Here is a 23,907-nt window from a genome sequence, read left to right on the forward strand (position 1 = left end):
CCAACATAAATCTCATGTACTCTTACATGAGGGATATATGTTTGGTGTGTGTGTGTTTTTTTTTTGTGCGTTCGTGTGGTTCAAGGGAAAGTTACATTCTTTATATTTACACACATAAATACGTACTTATACAAACCAATAAAGCAGTTTCAAGACACTCAAACTCTTCTTCTTCTTCCCTTCTGCAAACTACTGGTACATGACACTGGATAAAATTACACTGTCTTACAGTGTTTATCAAACCGCTGCTGTCAACCTTAACATCTATGGATTTTGGTGGATAGATTTAAAACTTGGAAACAGAATACTAACTTACTGCGTCATGCTTTAGCCTTTTAGCTTTACCGAGTTAAACGTGATCAACTCTCAGCTTCAGCGAGTACGTTCTTGGCCGTGTTGTTCCTTGTACCCTTTTCTCCTACATACAGGTCATGGTGCAATTTGAAAATAATGTGCGTATATGTGTACGATAGAAGCCACAATGGCAGTTACTGAATTGCTTTTGAGGTCCTTCTAAGGTATATTCAGTGTAGAACCCTAAATAAGAATAAAAAAAGCAGTTGTCAACAACAGAGGTATCTGAACCTAAACATCTAAATGTTGACCTGGTTTTAAATACACCGAGTGTATTAAAACCCTCCTCTAAGCATGGACGTACTTGGGGTTCATGAGTGTGCGTATATGAGTGGTCTGCTGGAAAAGCAGTGGTGGGAACGCAGGCACGTCCACATCTAAGAGATTTCCTCATGTCTGGCTTCCTCGCAACATTCAGTCTCTCAGTCTTTTTGGGCGGGACAGGGCTTGGAGCAGCAAGGGTGCGGGGAGGACAGAGGCTCCATGATGCTTACACGTTGAAGCTTTCTCCACAGCCACATGTTCCCTTGATGTTGGGATTGTTGAAGACAAATTCACTGGACAGTTTTGACTCCACAAAGTCCATCTCAGTTCCCAGAAGGGTCAGCTGAGCCTTCTTCTCTATGAACACCCTCACACCTGCAACAGAGTCACAGTAGAGTAGTCACTACAACCAAGCTTTAACCAGTAATATCCTTGAATCTACGAAAACATATTTTTATTAAGCAACAATGTGAAAATGTCCAACTTTGGCACTCCCTAGTGGTAGCTTCAAAAAAGGTACTGTGGAAGCCAGCAATGCATGCTGTGAATAATTCTCAAGAAGCAGGACAAAAATGTATTTGATACATTTGATCTTTGTTCTAAGGGTTCCGAAAATACATTGTCTTTTACTATGAAAGGAAAGCACAACAATTAGACAAAGCTTACCATCCTGCAGCACTTCCTCATCAGACTTATCTCTCTCCTTGGTGTAGTCCAGTGTGTAAGTCAGTCCATTACAGCCACGTGTTCTCACTCCGACCTTCAAACCGATCTAGAAAAAGCCAGATGGACATGCCTTTCAGTGAAATTCACCATTTACCATTTACTATTTTATAGTTTCGGCAATTCTACCATAACATATATAAGTGGGACTACAGGGAGATGGAATGCAGATGTGTAAGTTTCACACAGCTCGAACACAACAAGTTCTTCAGACCTGTTGTCCAACCACAACAGAAATCAAAAGTCAGGGCTCCAGACCAACATTTTCCACCTGTACCACTGGCACTGCCAACTTTCTCTGTTGAGAAAGTGCACCAGCACAGAATTTGGCTTTTGAAAAGTAAGTCATTTCATATATCCTTATTGATGTCTTAAAAGTACTATAACTAAGCCTCAGCTCACATGGCTATTTTTAGCCTAGCCACTTTTGTCAGTTTGACTAATCCATAACAGAAATTCAGAGCCAAGTGAGGGCGCTGTTTCCCCAAGACTGGGCCACTTGCATGAATGTGAGCATGTACAATTTTAACTCACACACTCTCCAAAAATGGTCTCAGTGTGTAGCCTTGACAGCATTAATAGTTGATCCAAACTGCCATCCTGAAAATGGAGTGAAAACCGAGCCATCATAGAGAAGGGCTTCACTTACTTTAGAGTTACCTAGACCAGAAAGGGAAGCCTCATAATTCCCTTGAAAACATTCCTCAAGAGACAAATCACAATATTCCTAAAATTTATCTTGGAATATCATCATATTCTTACAAATAGCAAAAAGCACATTTTTCTTGTTTTTATTATTGCTAAAACCTCTGTGACACACAAGTGTCTAAAGGTGAAATCAGTAACACGTTTCAGAGGAGGGACAATTTGATGAGAACAACGCAATGAATTGAAGTTTTAAGACTCAAAACATGACATGATGTTTCAGTGAATGTTGGCCGTATATGTTACTCACGTATTCCGGCTTGTCCTGCAACAATGACCTGACCTTGCTCACAGCCGATGGAGTCTAAATAAAAGACAACATAAAATAAAAGGTTACTACTCACAGCAACATTACACATTGGATTCAGGTGGAAGGACTAAATTTCAGCAAAAATTCAACTGTCCCTATCAATTTGAGCAGAAGATAACAATAGAAACAGACCATGGTGCTGGTTAAAGCTTCTATGGCTGTGTAGATACTATACAACCCTCACCCCCCACTGAAAAATGTGTCTATCGCAGGGGCGAACACAGAAAGTTAAAACTAATTTTGGAAGACATCACAAAGCCCCTGGGTGCAACACAGCCAGCACACACACACAGACACACAAACCTGAGCTTCCGTTGGGAGAGCTGGGAGGGATGGTAGTTATGCACTGTGGCAGTCCCAAAACCTTGTACAAATAGGTTTGGGGAGAGCCTAAGCATATAAGAGCTTGCAGCGCATATATCGGCTCTTTACAGCCATGACTGTGTGTGCTTAACATGACCACATGACCAAAGCTGACAGCGTGTAGCTGGTCAGCAAGCACGTTCAACACTGATAGAGTTAGAGAACACTCAGATGTATCATGCAGACAGAATGAAATAAAAGACCACAGTGAAGCCCATGATGCCACTGTATGTATTACAACTATTTTTTGTAAGTGTTTTTCAGTTTAAATCATATTTAAAGTTCATTATTAAAAAGATTTTTTTTAAGTTCAGCTAATGCATGATGCTTCCAAAGTAAATGAGTAACCATGTTAAACATTCATGATCTCAGTGTTGACCAAAATAATTGTAATTATGATTTTTGCCATAATCAAGTAGCCCTACAAGTGCCTGCTGTAGAATAAAATAACCAGCACCCCTGTAGCTCCTGCTGTAATTAAGCGGACGTAGGTGTAGAGAAGAAGGATCCCATGGTTTGGACTCTCACATTGAGGCATTTGGGAGACTGAGGTGAACTACATTAGCCACATGGTGCTAATCCCTTAAAGCCGGTGTGTTCATCTGTTATGTGTGCAACTGGGCTGCTTATGCCAAATGTACAGTACATCCCAACTGTGTCATAGCCTGGAATTGTTTCATAACCATCCTGTCAACCAGCTGTAATGGTACTTCTTGGTCTTTGTAGAGTCTATAGTTAAAATATTTTACATTGGATTCTAATTTCTTATTTCTTTAAATCCTAATTTATAATGGGTAGATGGCTACGCACACACTTTAGGCCAATTATTATAACGAGGTGTTTTTTTATGTTTGTCTTTGGATTTAGTCCCTGACAGATAAAGAAAACAGCGGAACCCTTTAATGGCACATCATCTTCAGTTGCCTCAGTGGTGACGGACGTCCCACTACTTTACAGTTACTTAAGTGCGCTACCTTTATCAGCTCTGACCACCATACACACACATTATCTTGCAGCAGCACTATTGGCAGGGCTTGTCAGGCTGATGTTTGCCATCAAAACATTTGTATCCCACCCATGACGACAAACCTTTTCCAATAACTAAAGATTATGGTTATTTTATATTGTTATTATCTGGTATGTTCTAATAGACAACTAACAGTAAATTTTGGGAAGAGACTAAAGAGGCCGACCAATATCTCAACAGAACCAAAGTGGGGACATCACAGACGGAGATACATGACAAGAAAAAGCATTTTAGTAAGGGACTGGGCCACCACAAGTCTCTGTAATCACCCACTGGTGTTCAACTGGGTTGAGATCTGGTAACTGTGAAGTGATCCACATTCCTCTTTTTATTTGACAAAGATTTATCATATTGATGTCGCACGTATAATGAAGTTTTGTAATAATATATGTATGCTTTACTGCTTATGAAAACAGATGTTATAATGACTTAGCATGGAGTTTTTAAGGTGCGGAGGAACAAACAAATAAATGTTATTGGTTGTATTATGGACAATGTGGGGTCCAGTGTTTCTGGAGCTTGTTAGCAACTAAAGGTCAGTATTTTTCGGGTTCTGCGGATCTCTTTTCTCCTGTGAACCTCTGAACTTTACGGAAGTGCAAAACTAATCACTGAACTACAACGTTACATTAATAATTATCAAATCCTCATATGACAGTTCTAACCTTGTTAACTTCGGTAATATTTTCAAAATTATAGAAGAAGGTTATCTTAACGTTTCGCGTCCTGGCACTGTTTTATATCGTGTTTAATAGCTACTATGACGTTAACGGTCGCTATTGAGAAACTGAACAATCAATGGCACATTACCAAAAGAACAGCTTAGTTTAGCAACCTAACGTTACCTTGCCTGGGAGTATCATTAGCCACTAGTAAAGCCCAGGGCAATAACGATCTCATAACCTTACGTCATGCTCTAAGTGCCCCACAGTGTAAATCAGCTTGCTGTTAATATCAGCACGATAATAGCAACACGATGAAAAATTTTATGTTACGGGAAAGCTCCGTACAAGTACATATCGACTTGTAACGTTACTGCGTATAACGTTCGAACCACAGATGCTTAGCTAACGTTAGCTTAGCTAACTTGGGTTCACGTAACATTACCACTACACAACAGCTGTCGATGTAAACGCCACACTTTCTGAATTAACATGTACTGAACAGAGAGAACCGCGTTTGACGTGTGTTTACAAGCACAATTTGAAACTTACCAGTGTCAGGGCGGCTCTAGTAGGTAATATTTTTCGTTTGCTGACCGCTCGGACGGTCGCTCTCACCATGGACGCAGACATGTTGCAGTTAAAAAATCACAACATTGAACTGCGCAGGCGTGTAAAAAAAATGCAACCGCCCCCCACAAAAACTAGCTCATTCCATTATTGGCTTATACTATGACGGACGAGCGCGACAGCCACTGAGCTTGCAGAAAAACAATTATGCAAAGCGCCACATCCGCTGCTGTTGTATAACTTACATGAAAGTTTATAGAACTATCGTAAACACTTTTTTCGTCTGTTTCCTCTAATCTAATTTTAATTCATTTGAAAAATCTCGAGCTCTACTTACTATCCTTCTCCAGCACTTTCAATCACATGTCAGCTTCCGTTTCCGATGTCAATAATGAACTTTCACGTTCCACTGAGCCATATTTGGTGTTCTTGCAACAATTTAAATTGAAAAACGTAACTACAATTATATGTATGTACATACAATTATCTGCAACACACACACAGAGTCCAGTTTTTTGCAAAATGCTATATTAATAGTACAGTTTTGTTTATTGGCTTCAGTACTGGGGGAAAAAAAACATCACATCTATTCCCTGTAAACACAACAAAAACCTTACTCACAAAAATAGTCCAGACTGGGATTTGATTTCAATTTAATGAATTCTTTTACACAAGTGGATCACAGGCCAACCTGTCCTGGCAGGATAAGGATTCCTTAATAACAAACTAAACCTCCCATGAGTCCACGAAAAAAATGCAGTAAGGCTGGCATTAAAACAAAGCTACTTTAAAAGGAGAAACTTGATTACAATAACACCAACAACACATTTTTTTTATATAAAATTCAGCCATATTAGGACAACAATAAAGCCAGACAGTCCATATTCGAAGTTGAAAGATAAGCAGGTCTTTGAGACATTAATTAGCAGCAACATAATTAAAGGGAGTGGACCCTCACAGTGCAGCTACCAATCTGTGGCACCCTTACAACAAAGTGAAGCCTTTGTGGCAAATAAATACATTTATCTCTCCGCTCAGCTAACTGAGATTACCTATAGTTTAGTTTTAGAGTAAGTGAACAGTGCAGTGTACCCCACCAGCTGGACCAGTTGATTGTTGTTGTTTTTAAAACCTTACTGCCAAGTGTAAGCATGAAACTATTTGCTCAACTTTCTCAACTATATGTTCTTGCACAACAGTTACCACACTTCCTAGCATGTGTGGGGACAGACACAGGACAGGGTTAGCAGAGGAAGTACAGCTTTACTGTCCTACCATTCACACTTAAAGGCAGTTGGAAGGCAGTATGTATCTATGAAATACAGGTGGATTGGCAGTCTCAAAAAATAAAACTATGACCCTGAAAAAATATCTACAGGGTGGTTTCTTCAACACAGAGACACACAAACTGTAGGTAGAGCTGCTTTCAAGGCTGAAGGAGAGACAGACTGACGGACTTCAGTGTAGAGGACAAATCAAACAGGTTTTAAAAGAAATTTGCTAAAAAAGATCCTGGCCATTATGAAAGATACACTGCCATTCAAACGTTTTTGAAATCTATATTGCAATAATTTTGGTAAAATCTCAAGAAACCTGATTGGAACCACATTGGAAAAACCTTGTAATTATACAATAAGGAATATGTGAACTGATGTTGCTTTTTGGTTTAATTTGAAATGGCCTTGATCTTGATGAACACCATGTCCATTTGTCTTACAGCTTTAGTAGTTAAGAGCCTTCACTGACAGTAAGGCCTGTTGAGCCTACGCAATCAATTATAAGACAAATATATATGGTAAGTTGTCTGCAATTAAGATGTTATTATGGTGATCAAGACCTGATCTATTACTGATAGTGTAACAGACACAACTCAATTACGTACATTTTCTAATTTGAGAAATTTCAAGGTGACTCAACACTGACATTGGCTGAAATTTAATGAGTTTGAAAAAAAACTGGTTGTGTAGGTAAACAAAGATGTGAGGTGCATGCATAATGGCTTGTCTTGTTAAAATGAAAGCTTTAAAAAAGCTCCTCTGAGGAGGAGAGCTTTAAGGGGGGAAAAAACAACACACATAAAAAGGCCCTATTTGGCTTCAAGTCAAGGCGTCCTGGCTTTGGCTTTTAACAGGCTCCCATTGGCCCAACAGTCCCATGTTTCAGATTTAAGGGGTTCTGGACTTTGGGTTGCTGTCTGCCTGGACAAGAGTTGAACCTCGTGGTTTGTGTAGCCACAGCTGCTGCTCATTCCACTGGGCTCTTCCTGTGACCAGAGCGACCCAAATTTCGGCAGGATAAACTACCTGAAAACAAACCACGTTTGCAATTGTCAGTCTTTATTCAAAAACATACAGCATGTTAAAGCTGCACCAGCGACTTTTGTAACTTAAAGAACTTAGAAGGCTAAATGACAAAACAGGGAACACTGCCTCATCCTGACAAACTGGTCGCTGTATTTGCTGCTTTATTTCAGGTTACATGTATGATCACTCACAGAATATGTTCTTGGACTATATAGAAAACAACAGACGAAAACACAAGCAAAATGCTAAACTTTAGCCAAAACATCAGCAAAGCCTGTTCCCCAAACTCCAGAAAAAGATGGATGTACCCAAATCTGCTGCAAACATTTCTTGCTCTCATTCTCTCCCTACCAGCCCTAAAACAAAATGGTTGATCCAAAATCCAATAAAAAAAACCAACCATCAACCATTCTTTCAAAGACTAAATCTTCTGTAGAAGCATACTGAGCACACTGTCTCCACTTATTATAAACATTAAAGTTGTTGGGGTTGGGCACCGATCACTACTTTCAGGCGATCATACACTTATAAAAACATGACAATGAATATTATATTTAATTTTAACCAGTATGTCTCCCTAAATCCTACACACTGGACCCTTAAATTAGCTATACAACAACACTGACAATTAGGTCATAAATCTTGCATTGTGAGAGTACCTGAGAATCTTTGATTGAAGGAAAAGTCGAGTAAAAATTTTCATACCTGCTTGTGGACTTAATATCACATTTTGTTGCTTTCTCTTCTTCTTCTCTTCTTGTATGGGTGAACCCTAAAACACAGGAGCACAGGTGTAGCAGGGTACAGAGTCTACCACAATGCAAGAAACACATTTCAAAAGAATATTTTTCAGTGTCACAAAACTGCGATCATACCTGTCGCTCCTTTTCTCTTAAATTCCTCAGGTGGGCTGAAGAGGAGGAAGAAAAGCTTTCTATCTTCACATTACCTGCCAAAGGAAAATTATTAGATAGCAACTGACTTCTTGTAATAAATACTTTTAGTGCAACAGAAAGTAAAGGAAACTAACAAACAAAACTGCCAGTTCTGCAAAGGAGATCAAGGAAATATCTTTTGGAAGAGCTTAACAACACATTTAAAAAAGAAGAAGAAGAGGAAGAAACTGTGCATGAACCTGCAGGGCTTCTGTACAGCTGACAGTCCTTCTTGATGTGGGCACTTGATCCACACAGGTAGCAGCAGCGCAGCTCCAGTGCATCTCTTTTCCTCCAGTGTTCACTCTTGTGTCTGACCTGATCCTTGCCGTCCTCCCCTGTATCCATTTTGTCTCGCAGGTGCTCTGGCCTCCTCTCTGAGTCCCTTCTATGCTTTGATCTGCGCAAAAATAATCCACAATATATAAGAAACACGTAGCTTGACACATGGTGCAGACAGACATCTAAGTCAACTGTGTGACAAATTCAGACATTCTGTGATTATACCTACTTCTTACGCATGGGGCAGTCTTTCATGAAGTGTCCGATCTTGCCACAGATGCGGCAGCAGCGGTCATTTGGAGCCACTTCTCCCTCAGTGAGGACTTCAGGATCAAAGAAATACTCCTGCATGGATGAGAACAAAACAAACTGAATTTCAATGCTTTGGTAATTCCACCACAATATGCAAATGACGTGTTTAGACTGTGAATACTAACCATCTGACTCGGGTACACAGGAGGAAAGGCTTTGACCGGTGTGCCAAACACCTTTCTGCCGTTGATGAAAGCCTTCATGATGAAGTTAGTCACTGTTTTGATGACAAAAAAGGAAACTTGAGAAGACAAGAAAAAACACTGGAAAAGAAAAGGAAAAAAGACAGATGGACAAAGGCAATGAGACAACAAAGACAGAAATAATCATACTTTTTCTGGACAGACCAGCTCCGAGATTATGATTCAGGTCGAAAGGATCTGTAATATGAACAGAGAAGAGAAAGCAACACAACTTACAATTAAAATCATCATTTCAATTCAGGAAACAATCTAACAATACTAATCATTAATTCAGTGATATTCATTTAAAGACAGCAGCATGTAATAATGATTCTCAAAGTGCCAAAACAATAACTGAACAGCCGTGCTGTTTGATAGGTGACTAGTTTATATTAGATAAAGGTTTTTAGTCTATATGCTTCTATGTTTAAGAGTATCCATTTATCTTCTAGTGTGCCCTGAGTGTGTCAGACAAGCTGACCTTCAATGACAATGTATTTGGACGTCCACTGCTTGTTGAAGGTGGTGAGGCGGGCGTGCTGACGGATACAGACAACATGCTCTCTGAAGTCAAAGTCCTCAGTATAAAAGCGGAGCAGGCCGAGCCACAGCTCCCCCACCGTCTCACTGTTCTTTCCACACTGTGGCCAGCGACCGGGCTGCAGGTGGAAGGAGACAAGGTCGACATGTTATTAAGACACGGAGTGACATGCAGACTCACTAAAATGTTTGCAGTCTATGTAAAATTACAAAATACTCACTAATGTTTTTAAATCATCAAAGAAGTACACGTTCCAGCCGTCAACAAGCACCTCCGGTTTCTTCTTTCCATCATAAATCTGCAACAGAAGGAACAGTTGAGAGAAATTGAAGCTCATGGCAGTATTGAAATATCATAATTACTCTCATTTGTTATTTGTATGCTTGGGAATATAATATTGCTTGTTTTGACAGAGAGCTGTCCTTAAATAATTCAACTGAAAAAAAAAAGCTATTGAGTCAAATTTAAGAGTAATTAATTCATCCTTATAGCTGCGAAACGGCACACAACCTGGTGGTGTTCAAATATCAAAAAGTAACAACAGGGTTTTTGGACGACCTAAACAAAGAGATTCTGTCGGGCCGACGTTAGTTTGATTTTAGATGCTTACAGAAGAAGTGTGTTTATAAAAGTTATAAAAAATATAATCTGAGCTAGTTTAATGCCGAATCACACAATTATTCACAAGCAATGCCATCCAAGAATTTACGAACAATCAAAAATGAAGATATCAAAAACTAAAATTTGAATGAAAAGAAATCTAAAGTTCATTTACCTCCTGTAGCACAGGAATAACTGGTGGGTTTCTCTGCTGGAGAAAGAAGAGCACCATGAGGGTGTAAGCGTAGGATGACAGGCTGCCACGAGAAGCATCGCCAATGTCACACATCTGTAATGGGACAAAAATAAACATGATGGTAAAACAGTATTGTAATACAATATACAATATGACATGACATGACCCCCAGAGACATAAAAAGACCCTAGTTGCGAGTGTGTAAAACATACTCACTTTGGCAAAAACCTTCATGACATAGCAGAGGATCTTCACTCTCCTGTCAATGGCAGCATATGAAGCTAGCAGATGTGTGTTGTGCAGGGCCTGAAAAAAAAAGAGGTTTGTCTTAAAGCATAAGAACACGAGTTATTCAAAGGTCAATTTTGGACAAAATGAAACAAGGAAAAAACACGGAGGGAGAAAGAATTCTACCAGAGTGTTGTAGAGGCTGATGTCTCCCTCCAGGCCTGTACGAACATGGTACAGCTTCACGATGGGTACTTTTGCTGTCGTGATGGGCAGGATGTTCTTCAGACCTGATGACAAGGTGCAAGTAAGGGATGCATTGACATTTTGTGTTTTACTCGACATCTTACTTTACAAGGAATTTGTCAAATTGTGGAACAGACTACTATGAAATTTAACATTAAGAATCTGCTGTGAGCCACTGAAGTACATGAATGCCAAATTGTCTGTTATCATCAACTCATATCTGTTAGCAAACAGAATTTAAGGTTTTTTTGGGGAGTTTTTCTTTATCAGAGCTGAGGGTCTAAGGGTAGAGGATGTTGTAAACTGCACAGACTGTAAACTATAAATTTGTGATCTTGGGCTACATAAATAAAACTACCATGACTTATTACCAACCTGTGTGTTTCTTCAGCAGTCTCGCCAGGCTTTCAATTATAGTGATGCAGTGAACATCCTGTGCAAGAAATTCATGAACAGATATATTTTATGGATTAGAGATAAGAATGAATCACACTATCTTCACCTGCACAGTTTAACAGATAACTTACATCAATGGTCTCTTGTCCCTCCAGCACCATGCAGATGTCTAGGTCACTCTGCCTGAAGCCAAAGCCGTTTTTGGATGATCCAAACAGTTGTAGCCGAGCTCCTGTTCATCCAAAAAGAGGATTTGCCTATTTCAACATGAATCCACTAATTGTATTCTACAACATCTTATGCTGCATTCATGTGGATTCAGGCAGACAGAAGACGGGCAAGACCTCCTGGATAGCACAGGAAAAACAGTCCAACAGAATGGCACGGCTGCAAAACAAAACCTGCATGACTGTATGTTTTTTTAGTTATTCTTACTGTTTACAAAGAATTATTAATTATTAGATGTATTATTACATCTAATCTATCTATAATCTATATTAATATAAGTTGCTCCTTGTTGACCACATTGCCCATGTTTTCTCCTTGTGTGAGGGAGCAACATCTGGCTGTAAATTTCATTGCAGAGGACGGCAAAAATGTTAAATATTTAAATTTTGGATGGCAATGCCATCTTTCGTTACTGTAGACCAGGCATGTCCAAACTATTCCACAAAGGGCCATGTGGCTGCAGGTTTTCGTTCCAACCAAGGAGGAGCACACCAGGCCAACCAATCAACATCAAGGGATCACTAAGTTATCAGCTGAAGACTGAGCTCAGCAAATTAAATGGGCTGGTGTGCTCCTCCTTGGTTGGAACGAAAACCTGCAGCCACACAGCCCTTTATGGAATAGTTTGGACATGCCCGCTGTAGACAGTATTCTCTGCCGGCCTCACCTAATTTTACCATCCTACTCTTATCTGCTAAAATGATATCCGGCTTGAATCCATGTGAATGCAGCATCAGTGGTTAATGGTTAGGGTTAAGGGTTAGGATAAGTCTTTTTTTTTTTTTAAAAACACACAAGCTAGTTTATGTTTAAAAAGCTACAGATGCTAAACAGAGAAGATGGGGGTTTACTTCACCAGCAAACTGTCGTCTAACAAAGGTCTCCAGGTCTTGAAGGATGTGCTCTCTTACACCCACTTCCAGTTCCCCTGGGGCAAAGTCGGCTAAAAAGCAAACAGACCAGGTAGGAAACATATTTCATTGACAATATTGTCACACTTCAGACCAAAAACTCTTATGCAAGCAGAGAATACTCACTGTAACACTGCTCACAGACTTTGTTGAGGACACTGAGAAACTCTGGTGTTACTGGGGGCAAAGGATCCAGCTGCACTTTCTTGAAGTCTTCCGGACAGTCTTTCTTCAGATGTCCGTCACGCTTGCACAAGCTGCACACGACCATGTGTGACTAAGATAGACCAAAAGGAGTTTAAATTGCATGATGCACAGCATGAAGCTTATTTGCTAAAACTCCTTCTCTAGTTTACCTTCCAGTCACCTACAACTCAGATGACTAGAACTGAACTTTTAAAAGGTTCACTTCAGTGTCAAACTTGCTGTTGTGTGTTTTTTTTCCACACAATCTCTATAAGATTAAGAACCCTTAAGAACTCCAGAAAGTTTTTCATAAGAACTGTATGAAAAGTGAAAAGAACCACGAGGCTATGCATTACCTTCCCTCTGGTGAAAGCCTGCCTGGTGAATTGATAAGACAGTTTCCTCTGTTTTAGGTTTGTATTTTCTGGGCTCTCATCTTTAACTGTATCCTCTACAGGTGGAGGTGAGAGGCTCGCAGGTGCCAACTCCTCCTCCTCTTCTTCATCCACTGAACCAGGTGTGTCCAAATCGGGACCCTCCTCATCAGACAAAAGCTCCTCCCCGGAGATCTCATCCACTGGGAAAATCTCCTCATCCTCTGTGGTGAAGCTGTCCAAGTGGTGTCTGTGGAGCATGTCCACATCAATATCTACATCCTCATCCTCCTCATCCTCAGACAGACTGCTTTTGCCCAGATCCACTTTTTCCTTCTCTCTCTCTTCATCAGAGTCACTGAATTCTTCAACTTCCTCCTCTTCTTCAATAATGCAATCAGAGTCTTCAGGACCATTTTCTACAGCTTTAGGTTGATTTGCATGTTGTGACTGAATGCTTAGCTGACTGAAATCTGGTACAATCTCTTCATTCAAAGTCTTGGCATTTGCCCCTTTAATGGGTCCACACTGTGCCTGGGGCTTGCTACTAGCTGGCGTGTTGAGCGGCAGGGCAAAGTACTTGTACGTGGTTTTGAGGCAGTGGAGGATGTACTCGTACATTTGCTGGCTGTTCACTGTGCGGGCCACATTCCTCTTCACAGCAAATGGGTCTGAACACAGAAACAGAGAGATTAGTTAAACCATGTAACAGTAATCAAAGTCAAAAGCTAATAGACGTATTAACAAATATAGGGTTATGTGGTGTTAAGACCTTTTCAGTACCACTGAAGTCAGCCTATCAACAAAATCCTAGAATACCGTTGACAAAATCAGCAGTATTAACATATCCATTAATGACTGGGATAGACTTAAACTCTGAATATGGAAATACAAAAGTGGCATTTATTTTATTTTACTTATGTATTAACCTTGGCATTAGCATAGGTCCACTAGTCCTGTGTACTGTAAAAATAATTAGTCAAAACTAAAGAAAAGAGTGACGATAGAATGGATTTTCCCTTTTCACTTCAAAAACATATCAATGCATGAAATATTTGTGTGTTTATCTCAAGGATCCAAAAGCAAAAACTTTCAAATTCTCAATTCAAATGAGAAGTTTCTGACCCTCCACGGCGATGCGTTTCTTCGGCCAGTCTTTCATCTCTCGGGAGAGGACAGCACTGGTCCGCACACTGATCACATTGTCAGCCATGTTGAACTCCAGCGAGTAGAAGCGTAGTATTTCAACCCAAAGAACACCAATTTCCACAGGTGGGTGAGGGCTCTGAAACATGAGCGCAACCTGCAAGGAAAAAAATCAAGCAGCACATACTTTTAGGTGCTAGGATTGTGGATTAAAAGATCATGTTATGCATTCCTTAGCTCCACTACTAAAACAGACACATATACGTTACTACCAAACACAATCAATCTTGCCTTCAGGACCAATTTTCTGTATTTTGGCTGCCTTCCAATTTATTTTGAGTGGCAGAACATGACAAATCTACTTTTTACATTAACAATAATGGGCAGGATGTTCATTACAATACATAATCTATGGTATCAGGAGGTTCAAAATCTCTTGTTTTATTGAGGTGCAAAAAAATCAAAAGGTCTGATCTATAAAAAGCACAGTCATCATCAAAACTATAAAACCAATACATATATATAACTGTCAAATATAAGGAACGAACGCGACAAAAAACAACATTAGAGTCTTCATAGTTACCTTTCCCTTTATAGAGGAGCCCTCTGCTGGCTGTGATGACTCTTTGGAGGACGGGGTGTAAGCCCAGTGTAAATATCCATCCTCTACATGTGTGAGATTGAAGTCTGACAGCCTGCTGAGGGAAAACACCTTAATCTAAAGACAATCAGAGGATTAGATTAGTTTCCACTGAAAACAACTAATGACAAATGACCAACAGGGCTCCAGACAAACTCTTTTCAAGGTGTCAGGGCTTGAGATGAAAAGAAACACACCTCTTGTTTTAGGTAAGCAGGCAAGAGGGACTCTTTGCGCTGTTGTAAGAAGTAGATAACCATGAGGGCGAAGACATAAGGTGGAAGCCCACCTTCCTCTGCTCGGTCAATCACGCAGATCTAAGCAAGAAGCAGGAACAACACATATTAAAAACAAAACATGACGCTTGCCCCTTTTACGAATTGCCAGGCAAATGTGAAAAAAAGGTCAAGGTATCAGCTGAACATACCTGGGCCCAGCGTCTGAGGCCCAAAACCAGTGGGAGGAGGAGAGGCTCCCGATTGGACAGAGCAGAAAGATAGGAGGTGGTTTGGAAGGCGTTTTCATTCCCTGCACTGACTTTGCAGACCAGGCCACTGTTCAGAAAAATAACAAATTCAGTTTTCATTAGAGCTCTTGTGCATGTGGTAATACAAAGGTGATATCAGCTACTTTCTTCTTCTTCTTTCTTTTTATCCCTCAGTGCATGTACAAAAACCCATTTCGGTAGTTTCAGCCTGAATATGTCAAAGATCACAACTTTTTTTTCTCAATCATATAGTTTAATATTCAACATGCAAATCAAATAACCCCATAATTGTGGGAGACGCCCACCTATTTTTCTCTTTGCAGATGACCACAGGCACCCTGGCATGAAAATCAGCTTCCAGATCAACGAAGAGAGCTGAGGACAAAACAAGACATGTTAAATTTAAAACTTCCATAGCACTCACATGACTGATTTATCTATGGTCATATTTTTTACATTCTAACCAGGAAAAAAGCAGCTAAATGAGTAAGAGGTGACTCACGGCTAACAGAGAGGCTCTCCTTGACCAACAACAAGACGTCTGGCTGATGCATCTGTGAATACATTCCATTTCAAAGCCTTCATACAACATAGATACAATATAAAAAAGGACATATGAACCACTAAACAATCACATTTAAAGCTTGTAACATAATGAATGCAAAATTAGAGCAACAGAAAAATTTTGCCAACAATTATGCCAAAACTGTGCACATAAAGTCATATCAGAGCTGAATGCTGAACTAAAATGTTTTTATGATTTTACATAATGTCTCATCCTGAACTGCATCTTGTGGCGTGACTCTTGTAACATACACTTTGTAACATTATAACTTGCATGTCCTGACTTGCTGTTTTTTTTTTTCTTTTTTCCTGAGAAGTGGTGGCAGTGTTTTTGGAAAACTGAGGAAACCCAATTAAAAACAAAACAGTATTCACACCATCAAACTCACACTGGGCTACTCACGTGAGGTGGATACTGAATGTCAATGTTGACATCAGAATCCTTAAATCCAAACTTAGTGCAAGATGATCCATATAGTCTGAGCCTGATCTCTACAGATGAGAAAAAGAGAGGGAATAATAGTATCTATAATAAAAAATAACTCAGAATAAACAGCCTGACTGCTACAAAGCAATATCTCCATCAGGATTAATTCAGGTCATGTCTCACCAAATGAATATGTTGTCCTTGCATGACTTACCAGGCAGGGCGGATAGAAGGAGGTCCTGCATGATAGAGACAACACATTGTCTCCTCTCAACATCTTCATCATTCATCCCATGTTCCCGAACAACAGCCTCTAATGCAGCGCTCACTGCACTGATCTGCTCTGGACCAGGAGGCAGAATCTCAATCAGCATCACCTGCTCTTGCCGTTCCTATGAACATAAACACACACGAGCAAAAAGGAGTTCATCAAGTTTTGAATGCATAAAGACTTTAGCAGCACAATGACAGTACAGTAGCATCATTAAATGTAATGGTGTAAATGATGTTTTGCCATTTCTCACCCTGGCCTTCTTCTTATGCCGTTTGTCTCTGATATGCCTGTAAGCATCAGACAGAGATTCCAGGGGAACATCACACAGAGTGCAGGTGTAAAGTGCACCAGGATTGCTGTGCGACCTCTGAACCAATTTAAAAAAGAGGAAAGTACAGATATCAGACAACAGCTGCAATAATTACACTGCTATGGATGTCCTTAACTCAGTTGTACGTCATAAACATATTAACTATTGTATCATTGAAACAACTCTCAGAAAGAATGCATTATTAGGTTTGACTGCTATTAAAAAAAAGACATAGCAAATCAGAGTTACAACTAATGACTATTTAAATTTATTGACTAATCTGCAGATTGTTTCCTCAATTGATAATTATTTAGTCTATAAAACATCAGAAAACAGCCAACAAAACAACCTAGAGCATTAATTGTGTTTTGTCTGACCAACAGTCCAATAACCAATAACACTAAATTTATCAGAATGTGAGACCAAGTAGTAAATTTTCACATTTGAGAACTTGGAATTTGCAAGTTTTTTGGCATGTTTGCTTAAAACTTAAACAATTGATCAATTATCAAAATACCAGCTGATTATTTATATGACTAATTAATGTATCAACAAATCCTTGCAGCTCTCAATCTAATATGAATAAGGCTATATATTTGGGCTACCACACCATGAGTCTGTACCTTCTTTACACAGTAGATCTCATCTCTGTTAAGCCGTCTCTCAGCCTGTCGTAGGCTCTGCAGGTCTTTGGCTGAGAGTGTGGTCTCTTCAAGGCCCCTGTTCTCTTCAGCGAAAGCTTTCTTTTTGTTTCTATTCCTCCGTCTTCTCCCTTTGGAAAGTAATACACATGTGAAAAATGTGTTTGCTATGTTTTTGTGGAAATATTGTTCATCAGTAATATGCATATGTCATGGATGATGGAGTATAGCCAGTTCTTAGAGTCAGACTCAGACGCTAGATTTTAACATACAGTACATCACTGTGAGCAGGATCAGGGTTGTAGGGGAGTAAAGAATCACAGTGCACCTCATTTTTAGAAGTGTCCAATGAGATCACCGCTTACTTTCAAATTTTTTTGTTGTTTTGTGTTCCACTCCTTCCCCAGACTCTAATTTCCAAATACTCACCTGATTTATGAGCACTGCTATCAGTGGCCTCTCTCCTTCCCTGCTCCCTGTCCTCCTTTGGACCTTCTCCCTGCGAACTCCTCCTCCAGCTCTGCTGCTGTGAGCGCTCTCTCCAGTTATCTTCTCGACTCCCACCACTGTTCTCAGGACCTGAGAACCACCGGACTTCATCCTTCTGCGAAGGGCTGTGACCACCTCTGAATCCACCAGGTGAGTAGCTCACAGGCCCCAGTCCTCCCTTCTTGGGACTGGCCCGGTAGGGTCCACCCTGGTTCTTGCCCTGCTGACCCCCATCTAATCTGAAGTTCTGCCCCCGACCCTGGTCCTGGATTCTCCAGCTTTCTGCCTTGTCTGCTGCTGCTGCTCCTCTCTCCCAGCCACCTTGTCTAACTCGGTAAGGCCTGCCCGAGTTTTCCATGGTTCACTTAAACTAAAACTGCAAGATGAAATGTTCAGTTAATATAGAAATAGTCCTTATGTAATCACAACATCCTAGGCCCAAACTGAATGCCAACAGGATAATTTGAAAAACTTTTGAAGTCCTTTCTTTGCAGCAGCATAATGTTATATTTGTTGCTGTTGTATGTTGTTGTTGAATGTGAAGTCTTTACATTCAGACCAGACTGTTGCAGAAATTTACAGCGGAATAAATGACAGCCAAAAACAGAACTCAGCGCCCGATTAAGTAGAGCAACAGATGACAGTTAGCTAGCAATAAGTAATGTTATTTTGATGTTGTGTATCATAGTTGTCGCCTTGTCGGAGTTCTGCAAACTCCTCTTTTACTGAACGTTGACGGTTCTGAGCTGAAAATCTGACCCCTGTGGAAAACACTTATATTACTGTTAACATTGATGCTTCTCATGTTACCACACATATTACTAATATAAAATCACCGTCAGGTCAACTACGGTGACTGTTTACGTACACATGTAATATAAGGTTACCCTACGACTCAAGTTACCTTGCTAACTGGAACGCTAGCCTACTAACCTAGCTCACTAATGGAGCTTGTTATGGCATGGTGTTAGCGTAAGCTAACGGCAGCTTGCTAGCTTCTGCAGTCTGATTTGTCTCAAGCGTTTATTTCTTTCTCTTCCTCGAGTTGACGACGTATAACTTCACCGCACATGTAACTAACACGCTGACAATGAATCAGTGTTAGTCACCAAATTTCACGCTAGCTAACTTGCCACACAGCCGTCCATAGCTCAGCTAACGTTACTGTTAAATGCTGGTATTTAGCTTACTTGCTAGGACGCCTAACAGCTAGCTACCCAGCTAGTGATAGCTAGCGTTACTGTTTATTATTTTACAGTTTATGTTTAGCTGTTCACCCTGCAGCTGCGGTCAAGGCAGCCATCAGCAAAACCGCTAATTATCCACAAAAATATTAAAGTAATTTAAATACCTTTTGTACGTGCACAAAGGGCATGCCTGAAGCCTTGTTCAGGTCTGACTAGGCATGATCGCTTGTCTCGCACTGGAGTTTGAAAGGTGACGTGCAGGCTGTCTGTTTTGTAGTGGTGAGCGTTCCGCCCCCTGCAAAAATAGCACCGATCACTCTGTTTTTTTTTTAATTAAACAAAACCATTCTAGCATCGTAAAGTATTGTGATATTGTTACTACCTGCACCTAGGCAGCAAATTGAAACACAGTCGAGGAAACTTTTGAAACTAAACTTGGAGCAATCTTATGGATAAATAATGACGTAACCTCAATCTCCACAAAATCCCTACTGTTGTTTTTCAAGTGTTACTATTGTTATACGTTTCTTAATTTTAAATTATTGTTGTTGCTATTATTACAACAAGCACATTTTCGTGTAGAAACGATTATATAGAAATATAGGCCTGCGTGTATCACGTACGTATGGCACTCTGTGGCACCTTGTGGCACCATTTAGCAGCTGGGGTTTACAGCAGCTGCTGCTGCTCCGTTTTGAAAGGAATTAAATTCAGAAAGAAGACATGTGAATAACTCCCCTATTTTGCATTTTAAAATCAACTACAAAAACTTTCCTTTGTAATGGTGTGCAAGCTGCGAGGATAGTGTGGGCCATTTGACCCCACATCCTGTGGTTCCTTGATTATTTACTATTATGACTCACTCTGATTATTTACTATTATGACTCTGCTTGACAATTAGCATTTATAGTCAAAATTGTATATAAAGATGAAAGAATGTAAACGTTTCATGAAAAAGTACTAGCTTTAAATAGATGAGCATCATATACTCTGATATAAATGTGGATTATATAAAGTAAGATAGTTAGCAATGTAACAGCCTATATACTGTGTATATATGCGTTTTAAACTTGATTGTGGTACATTATACTTGCCAAACATTGCCATTGTAACAAACAAAGCATCACCTGTGGGACATCACTCCACATGTGAAAGACACAGGCCCATGTGGTTTTCAGTGACTTCATGTGAAATGTTAAGGCAAATAAAACAGCAGTTTCACACACAACATCACAAATGAAGCCATAATTTGCATTTCACTAATAGATAAATGTTATCTCATCTGAAATTCATATTCCCAGTGAAACATTTGGTTACATTCTCGGTATGAGATCACATTTCTTTGTCTCATGAAGTGGGCCTACAGACAGCAAAAGGTTGAACATATGGTCCAGGGCTTAGGATAATTACTTACATGGAACAAGCGATTGTTTAAGCTCGGTTGCCCAGGTGACGGGAGAAAGGTGCCCTGTATTAGCGGGGTAGACCCCGGGAAAACTCCCCCCCATCCTTATCCACGAGGCGATTTCTTTTCCCAGGATGCTGAAGGCATGAGCGGGCCGACTCTGCCCCTGATTGGCTTATTCTAACCCAATCGCACACCTCCTACCTAGGACAATCAGCCAATCAGAGACAGATTGGGGTGGGACATAACTTCGCCATCCTAGGAAAAAACGTGCTCCCAGTGGAAAGCTGCCATGAAAGACCTGGCGCCAGTAACACACAGCCAGTGGTCGCAGGTGTGTAAACGGGCTCCAGTGAGAGATACCGGAGATGGTGTCATTTGTAAACGGTGAATGTGGCTCCGGGACTGTTCAGAAACGGAGACGGACAACCGGTGCATCTCCTCCGAAAGAAGCGCTTACACCGGTCCAGCAGCGGCAGACTATCCGGTACAGAAAGCAGACACTCATGTCCAAGTTGAGTGACTCCGGTTTCGATGAAGACCTGGGCTCTTCCCCGATATCATCCCCTGCTCCGATCGAAGTGTCCCCGCACCGGTCGGACGAGCCTCCTGCCGGGCAGCTGTCCACCTGGTACCTCCAGTACGGTGACATCGGTTACACGATCCAGAGGGAGAAAGAGGCGCAGTTTCATCCCTGCAAAAGCTTGGCACGCCAGCCACAAGTAGGCTACTAGACACCTATATACACCTACATTTTTATTTTTATTTTTATTTATTTATTTTTACTATTTGTAAGAATATCTACTTCTTTTCTGCCAAATCGTTTACCTACTGTCTACCAAAATTTCAGTTTACTTTTCACATTTGCATCTGAAGTCATCAAATGCAAATCCAAAACATCTGGAACCCAAAAGTATTATATTGTCATCTTAAATAATAGTTAATTTATGTACATGATTGGAAAAAATGGAATGTGCTGTTTTATGACAGCCAATATTTCAGAATAGTAAAATTGTCCAATACATTGCACTCTTTTATAGTTTACTGTGGCACCAGTTATTCCAACTGTTGACCTTTTGATAACCTATCATATACTCTTCACTATCTACCTGTCAATATCTCTGCATAGCCATAGAGTAGTGGCTGAATGCATGACTGCTTGGGGATCATGGCATGAAAATATCTGTGAAATCCTGGTACGAAGATACAATAGCAGGCTAAACCAAAAAAAAAAAAAAAAGTAGTATTTTTATGCACTTAAAGAGGACAAACTCATGGCATCTTTAAGTAACTGTCACTAAAATCCTCCTTTTTCAACAGGTGTTATGTTCGATCTGCTGTTCAAACTAATTGACTGATTTTTTTTGCAGCTGACTGCAGAGGCACGTTGTACACTTGTCAGCTGGCTCATCCCTGTACACAAACATTTCCGTCTGTCCTTCGAGTGCTGCTGCCTGGCAGTGAACATCGTGGACAGGTTCCTGGCGTCCACCCCGGTGGCTGCCGACTGCTTCCAGCTGCTTGGAGTCACTGCACTCCTGCTAGCCAGTAAACAGGTGCTTCTTGTTCTCTGAGTGTGCTAAATGCTTAGGAGCAGATGGATGCCATGCAAAATACTGTAACTCGCTCCCTTTCTCTTCATCCACCCAGGTGGAGGTGTGCTCACCGCGGATCAGCCATCTCCTGTCGTTCTGCTGCGACGCCTTCACAAAGGAGCAGCTCTGCAACATGGAGTGTCTCATCCTTCTCCGTCTCAACTTCTGCCTTGCTGCGCCCACCCTGGCCTTCTTCCTGGACTATTACACCAACTGCATCGAGGCAGCCCAGCTTGTGTCTGAGAACACAGGTGGCGACCGGTTTGCAAGAATGAATCCAAACACAAAGACGCCCAGGCAGTGCAGCAACCTGGCACGAAAGGTATGCGAGCTGAGTCTAGCAGACTATGCTTTCAACAAATACCCACCATCTCTGACTGCAAGCTGTGCACTGAGGCTGGCCAGTGACTTACTGAAAAATGACGAAGGGCTTGTTGAGCACGCAACCATCCAGTCACATGAAGACCAATGCAGCAGCTTTGTTCATGAACTATGTACCCAAACGGCTTCTACCCAACCATCTGAGGGTGACTCTCTGGTCTCTCTCGGGGGCCACTTCCTGTCTGTGAGCCAGGGGAGCTACAACCACAATCTGGCCCAGGAATGCAAAGACAACCTGAAGCTGTTGGTGTCATTAAACCAGGAGACATTGAAAGTGATGTCTACTATGTGACTACAGGTGTGCCACCATACAGCCAAATGCCAAATTCCCCTCCACTGCAGGAAGTGATGTTCTTGGAGTTATTTTAAGAAGAGGCTCAGAAGTAGACTGCTGTTTATGCAAACTTATGCAAACTTATGTAAACTTCATGTATGCCTAATTGACAATCTGTTGATTACAGCCAACGAGTGTTTTACAACTTAGCATAGATTTGTATTTATTGCTACTATATTATTGTTCATCAATGAAGTATATTAATATATTCTGTTCATTTTAATTCATTCTAAATCAAAGTCATGATTCACTTTATATGCACTGACTTGCATGTTGCAGGGTTATGAGTTCCACTGCTGTTGCAACCCCTTTAATAAAGGAGCTGGAAAAATGTGCTGTAATTAATTGTTGTTGTTGTTTTTATAATAAAATTATTGATCAGTAAAATGAACTTGTCTGGGTATCTCAATGAATAATAACATACGAAGCCATGATTCAAACTCAGTTGGTGTTTAATGAAAATCACATAAGTCTGTCCAGACGTCATGAAGACTGGATGGCATGAATAAGAAGTAATGAAACTTAACATATTGCACCACCACATGCAAATGTTGTCTGTGTTGACATGTTTGGGCTGAATGGGCATAAGCAGGGGGTTGTGGTATCAGTCTTCTGAGCTCTTCTACTTTTTACTTTTTACAAAGTTCACTCTAAATATAATAACTATACTCTGGGAGATTGCTGACAAGCAGACTGCAAGAGTCCACCCGTGCAGACTGACATAAATCTAAATTTGAGTGTCAAAAAAATCTCCTCAGGGATTTTAACTGAATCAAACACTTTTCTCACCGTATAAGTGATTGTTGTGGCTTATAGACTGTTGCTTATATAAGGCTGCTTGCCTGCATGGAGGTCAGTTTACGCACATCGTTTTGCATCCCTGCTTGATAAAACGGAACAGCGCCAACAAAGCCTGGTCAACTGAGAGGCTTTCTCTGATAATCCATTACGCGTGGCATCTCGACCTGCTGACACAGTGTCGACCACACAGGTGCATTCAGCGTTAAGGGCCAACACGGCTTACTCTTGTTTGTTTACTAATCGAGGCATTTGTCACCAGTGTTTGCTGAGCTGTCTGCTGTAATTGCCCTTTTCCTTTTCCACGTAGCAGCAAGACTGACTTAATTTT

General features: G+C 40.6%; 3 protein-coding genes across 3 annotated transcripts; 1 reads left to right on the plus strand and 2 right to left on the minus strand.

The window, feature by feature from the left end:
- Window positions 1–10: 10 nt before the first annotated feature.
- Window positions 11–5,052, minus strand: isca1 (iron-sulfur cluster assembly 1). Its single transcript, XM_041937510.1, has 4 exons — window positions 4,961–5,052; window positions 2,297–2,350; window positions 1,285–1,390; window positions 11–993 (listed from the first exon to the last, which is right to left on the minus strand). Exons 1-4 carry the CDS (start codon window positions 5,039–5,041, stop codon window positions 845–847), a joined length of 390 nt encoding a protein of 129 aa, XP_041793444.1. The 5' UTR covers window positions 5,042–5,052; the 3' UTR covers window positions 11–844.
- Window positions 5,053–5,505: 453 nt separating this feature from the next.
- On the minus strand, window positions 5,506–19,299 carry tut7 (terminal uridylyl transferase 7). The gene is made up of 29 exons (XM_041937625.1): window positions 19,228–19,299; window positions 17,817–18,252; window positions 17,370–17,518; window positions 16,687–16,803; window positions 16,377–16,554; window positions 16,139–16,227; window positions 15,674–15,725; window positions 15,477–15,546; window positions 15,112–15,238; window positions 14,882–15,001; window positions 14,628–14,762; window positions 14,024–14,201; window positions 12,881–13,569; window positions 12,465–12,615; window positions 12,284–12,370; window positions 11,331–11,431; window positions 11,179–11,236; window positions 10,744–10,847; window positions 10,546–10,635; window positions 10,309–10,422; window positions 9,754–9,831; window positions 9,474–9,651; window positions 9,143–9,190; window positions 8,936–9,027; window positions 8,728–8,843; window positions 8,417–8,616; window positions 8,157–8,230; window positions 7,987–8,053; window positions 5,506–7,281 (listed from the first exon to the last, which is right to left on the minus strand). The coding sequence occupies exons 2-29, from the start codon at window positions 18,232–18,234 to the stop codon at window positions 7,223–7,225; spliced, it is 3,939 nt and encodes a 1,312-aa protein (XP_041793559.1). The 5' UTR covers window positions 18,235–18,252; window positions 19,228–19,299; the 3' UTR covers window positions 5,506–7,222.
- A 1,537-nt stretch (window positions 19,300–20,836) lies between these two features.
- On the plus strand, window positions 20,837–22,736 carry LOC121606983 (cyclin-O). The gene is made up of 3 exons (XM_041937626.1): window positions 20,837–21,190; window positions 21,839–22,024; window positions 22,119–22,736. Exons 1-3 carry the CDS (start codon window positions 20,837–20,839, stop codon window positions 22,734–22,736), a joined length of 1,158 nt encoding a protein of 385 aa, XP_041793560.1.
- The last annotated feature ends 1,171 nt before the right edge of the window (window positions 22,737–23,907 follow it).

The sequence above is a fragment of the Chelmon rostratus genome, chromosome 5, assembly GCF_017976325.1.
Source record: "Chelmon rostratus isolate fCheRos1 chromosome 5, fCheRos1.pri, whole genome shotgun sequence".
NCBI classification, from domain to species: domain Eukaryota; kingdom Metazoa; phylum Chordata; class Actinopteri; order Chaetodontiformes; family Chaetodontidae; genus Chelmon; species Chelmon rostratus.

Bases quoted from the DNA above. Each gene is read 5' to 3' on its own strand.
- LOC121606983 (XM_041937626.1), top strand. From the start codon at position 20,837: ATGGTGTCATTTGTAAACGGTGAATGTGGCTCCGGGACTGTTCAGAAA. The intron at 21,191-21,838 runs GTAGGCTACTAG...TTTTTTTTGCAG, and splicing joins GCTTGGCACGCCAGCCACAA to CTGACTGCAGAGGCACGTTG. The intron at 22,025-22,118 runs GTGCTTCTTGTT...TCATCCACCCAG, and splicing joins TCCTGCTAGCCAGTAAACAG to GTGGAGGTGTGCTCACCGCG.
- tut7 (XM_041937625.1), bottom strand. From the start codon at position 18,234: ATGGAAAACTCGGGCAGGCCTTACCGAGTTAGACAAGGTGGCTGGGAG. The intron at 11,432-12,283 runs GTGAAGTAAACC...TTGGATGAACAG, and splicing joins TGTTAGACGACAGTTTGCTG to GAGCTCGGCTACAACTGTTT. The intron at 10,636-10,743 runs GTAGAATTCTTT...TTTTTTTTTCAG, and splicing joins TCAGCCTCTACAACACTCTG to GCCCTGCACAACACACATCT.
- isca1 (XM_041937510.1), bottom strand. From the start codon at position 5,041: ATGTCTGCGTCCATGGTGAGAGCGACCGTCCGAGCGGTCAGCAAACGA. The intron at 2,351-4,960 runs GTAAGTTTCAAA...TCTTTTATTTAG, and splicing joins CTAGAGCCGCCCTGACACTG to ACTCCATCGGCTGTGAGCAA. The intron at 1,391-2,296 runs GTGAGTAACATA...GGCTTTTTCTAG, and splicing joins TGCAGGACAAGCCGGAATAC to ATCGGTTTGAAGGTCGGAGT.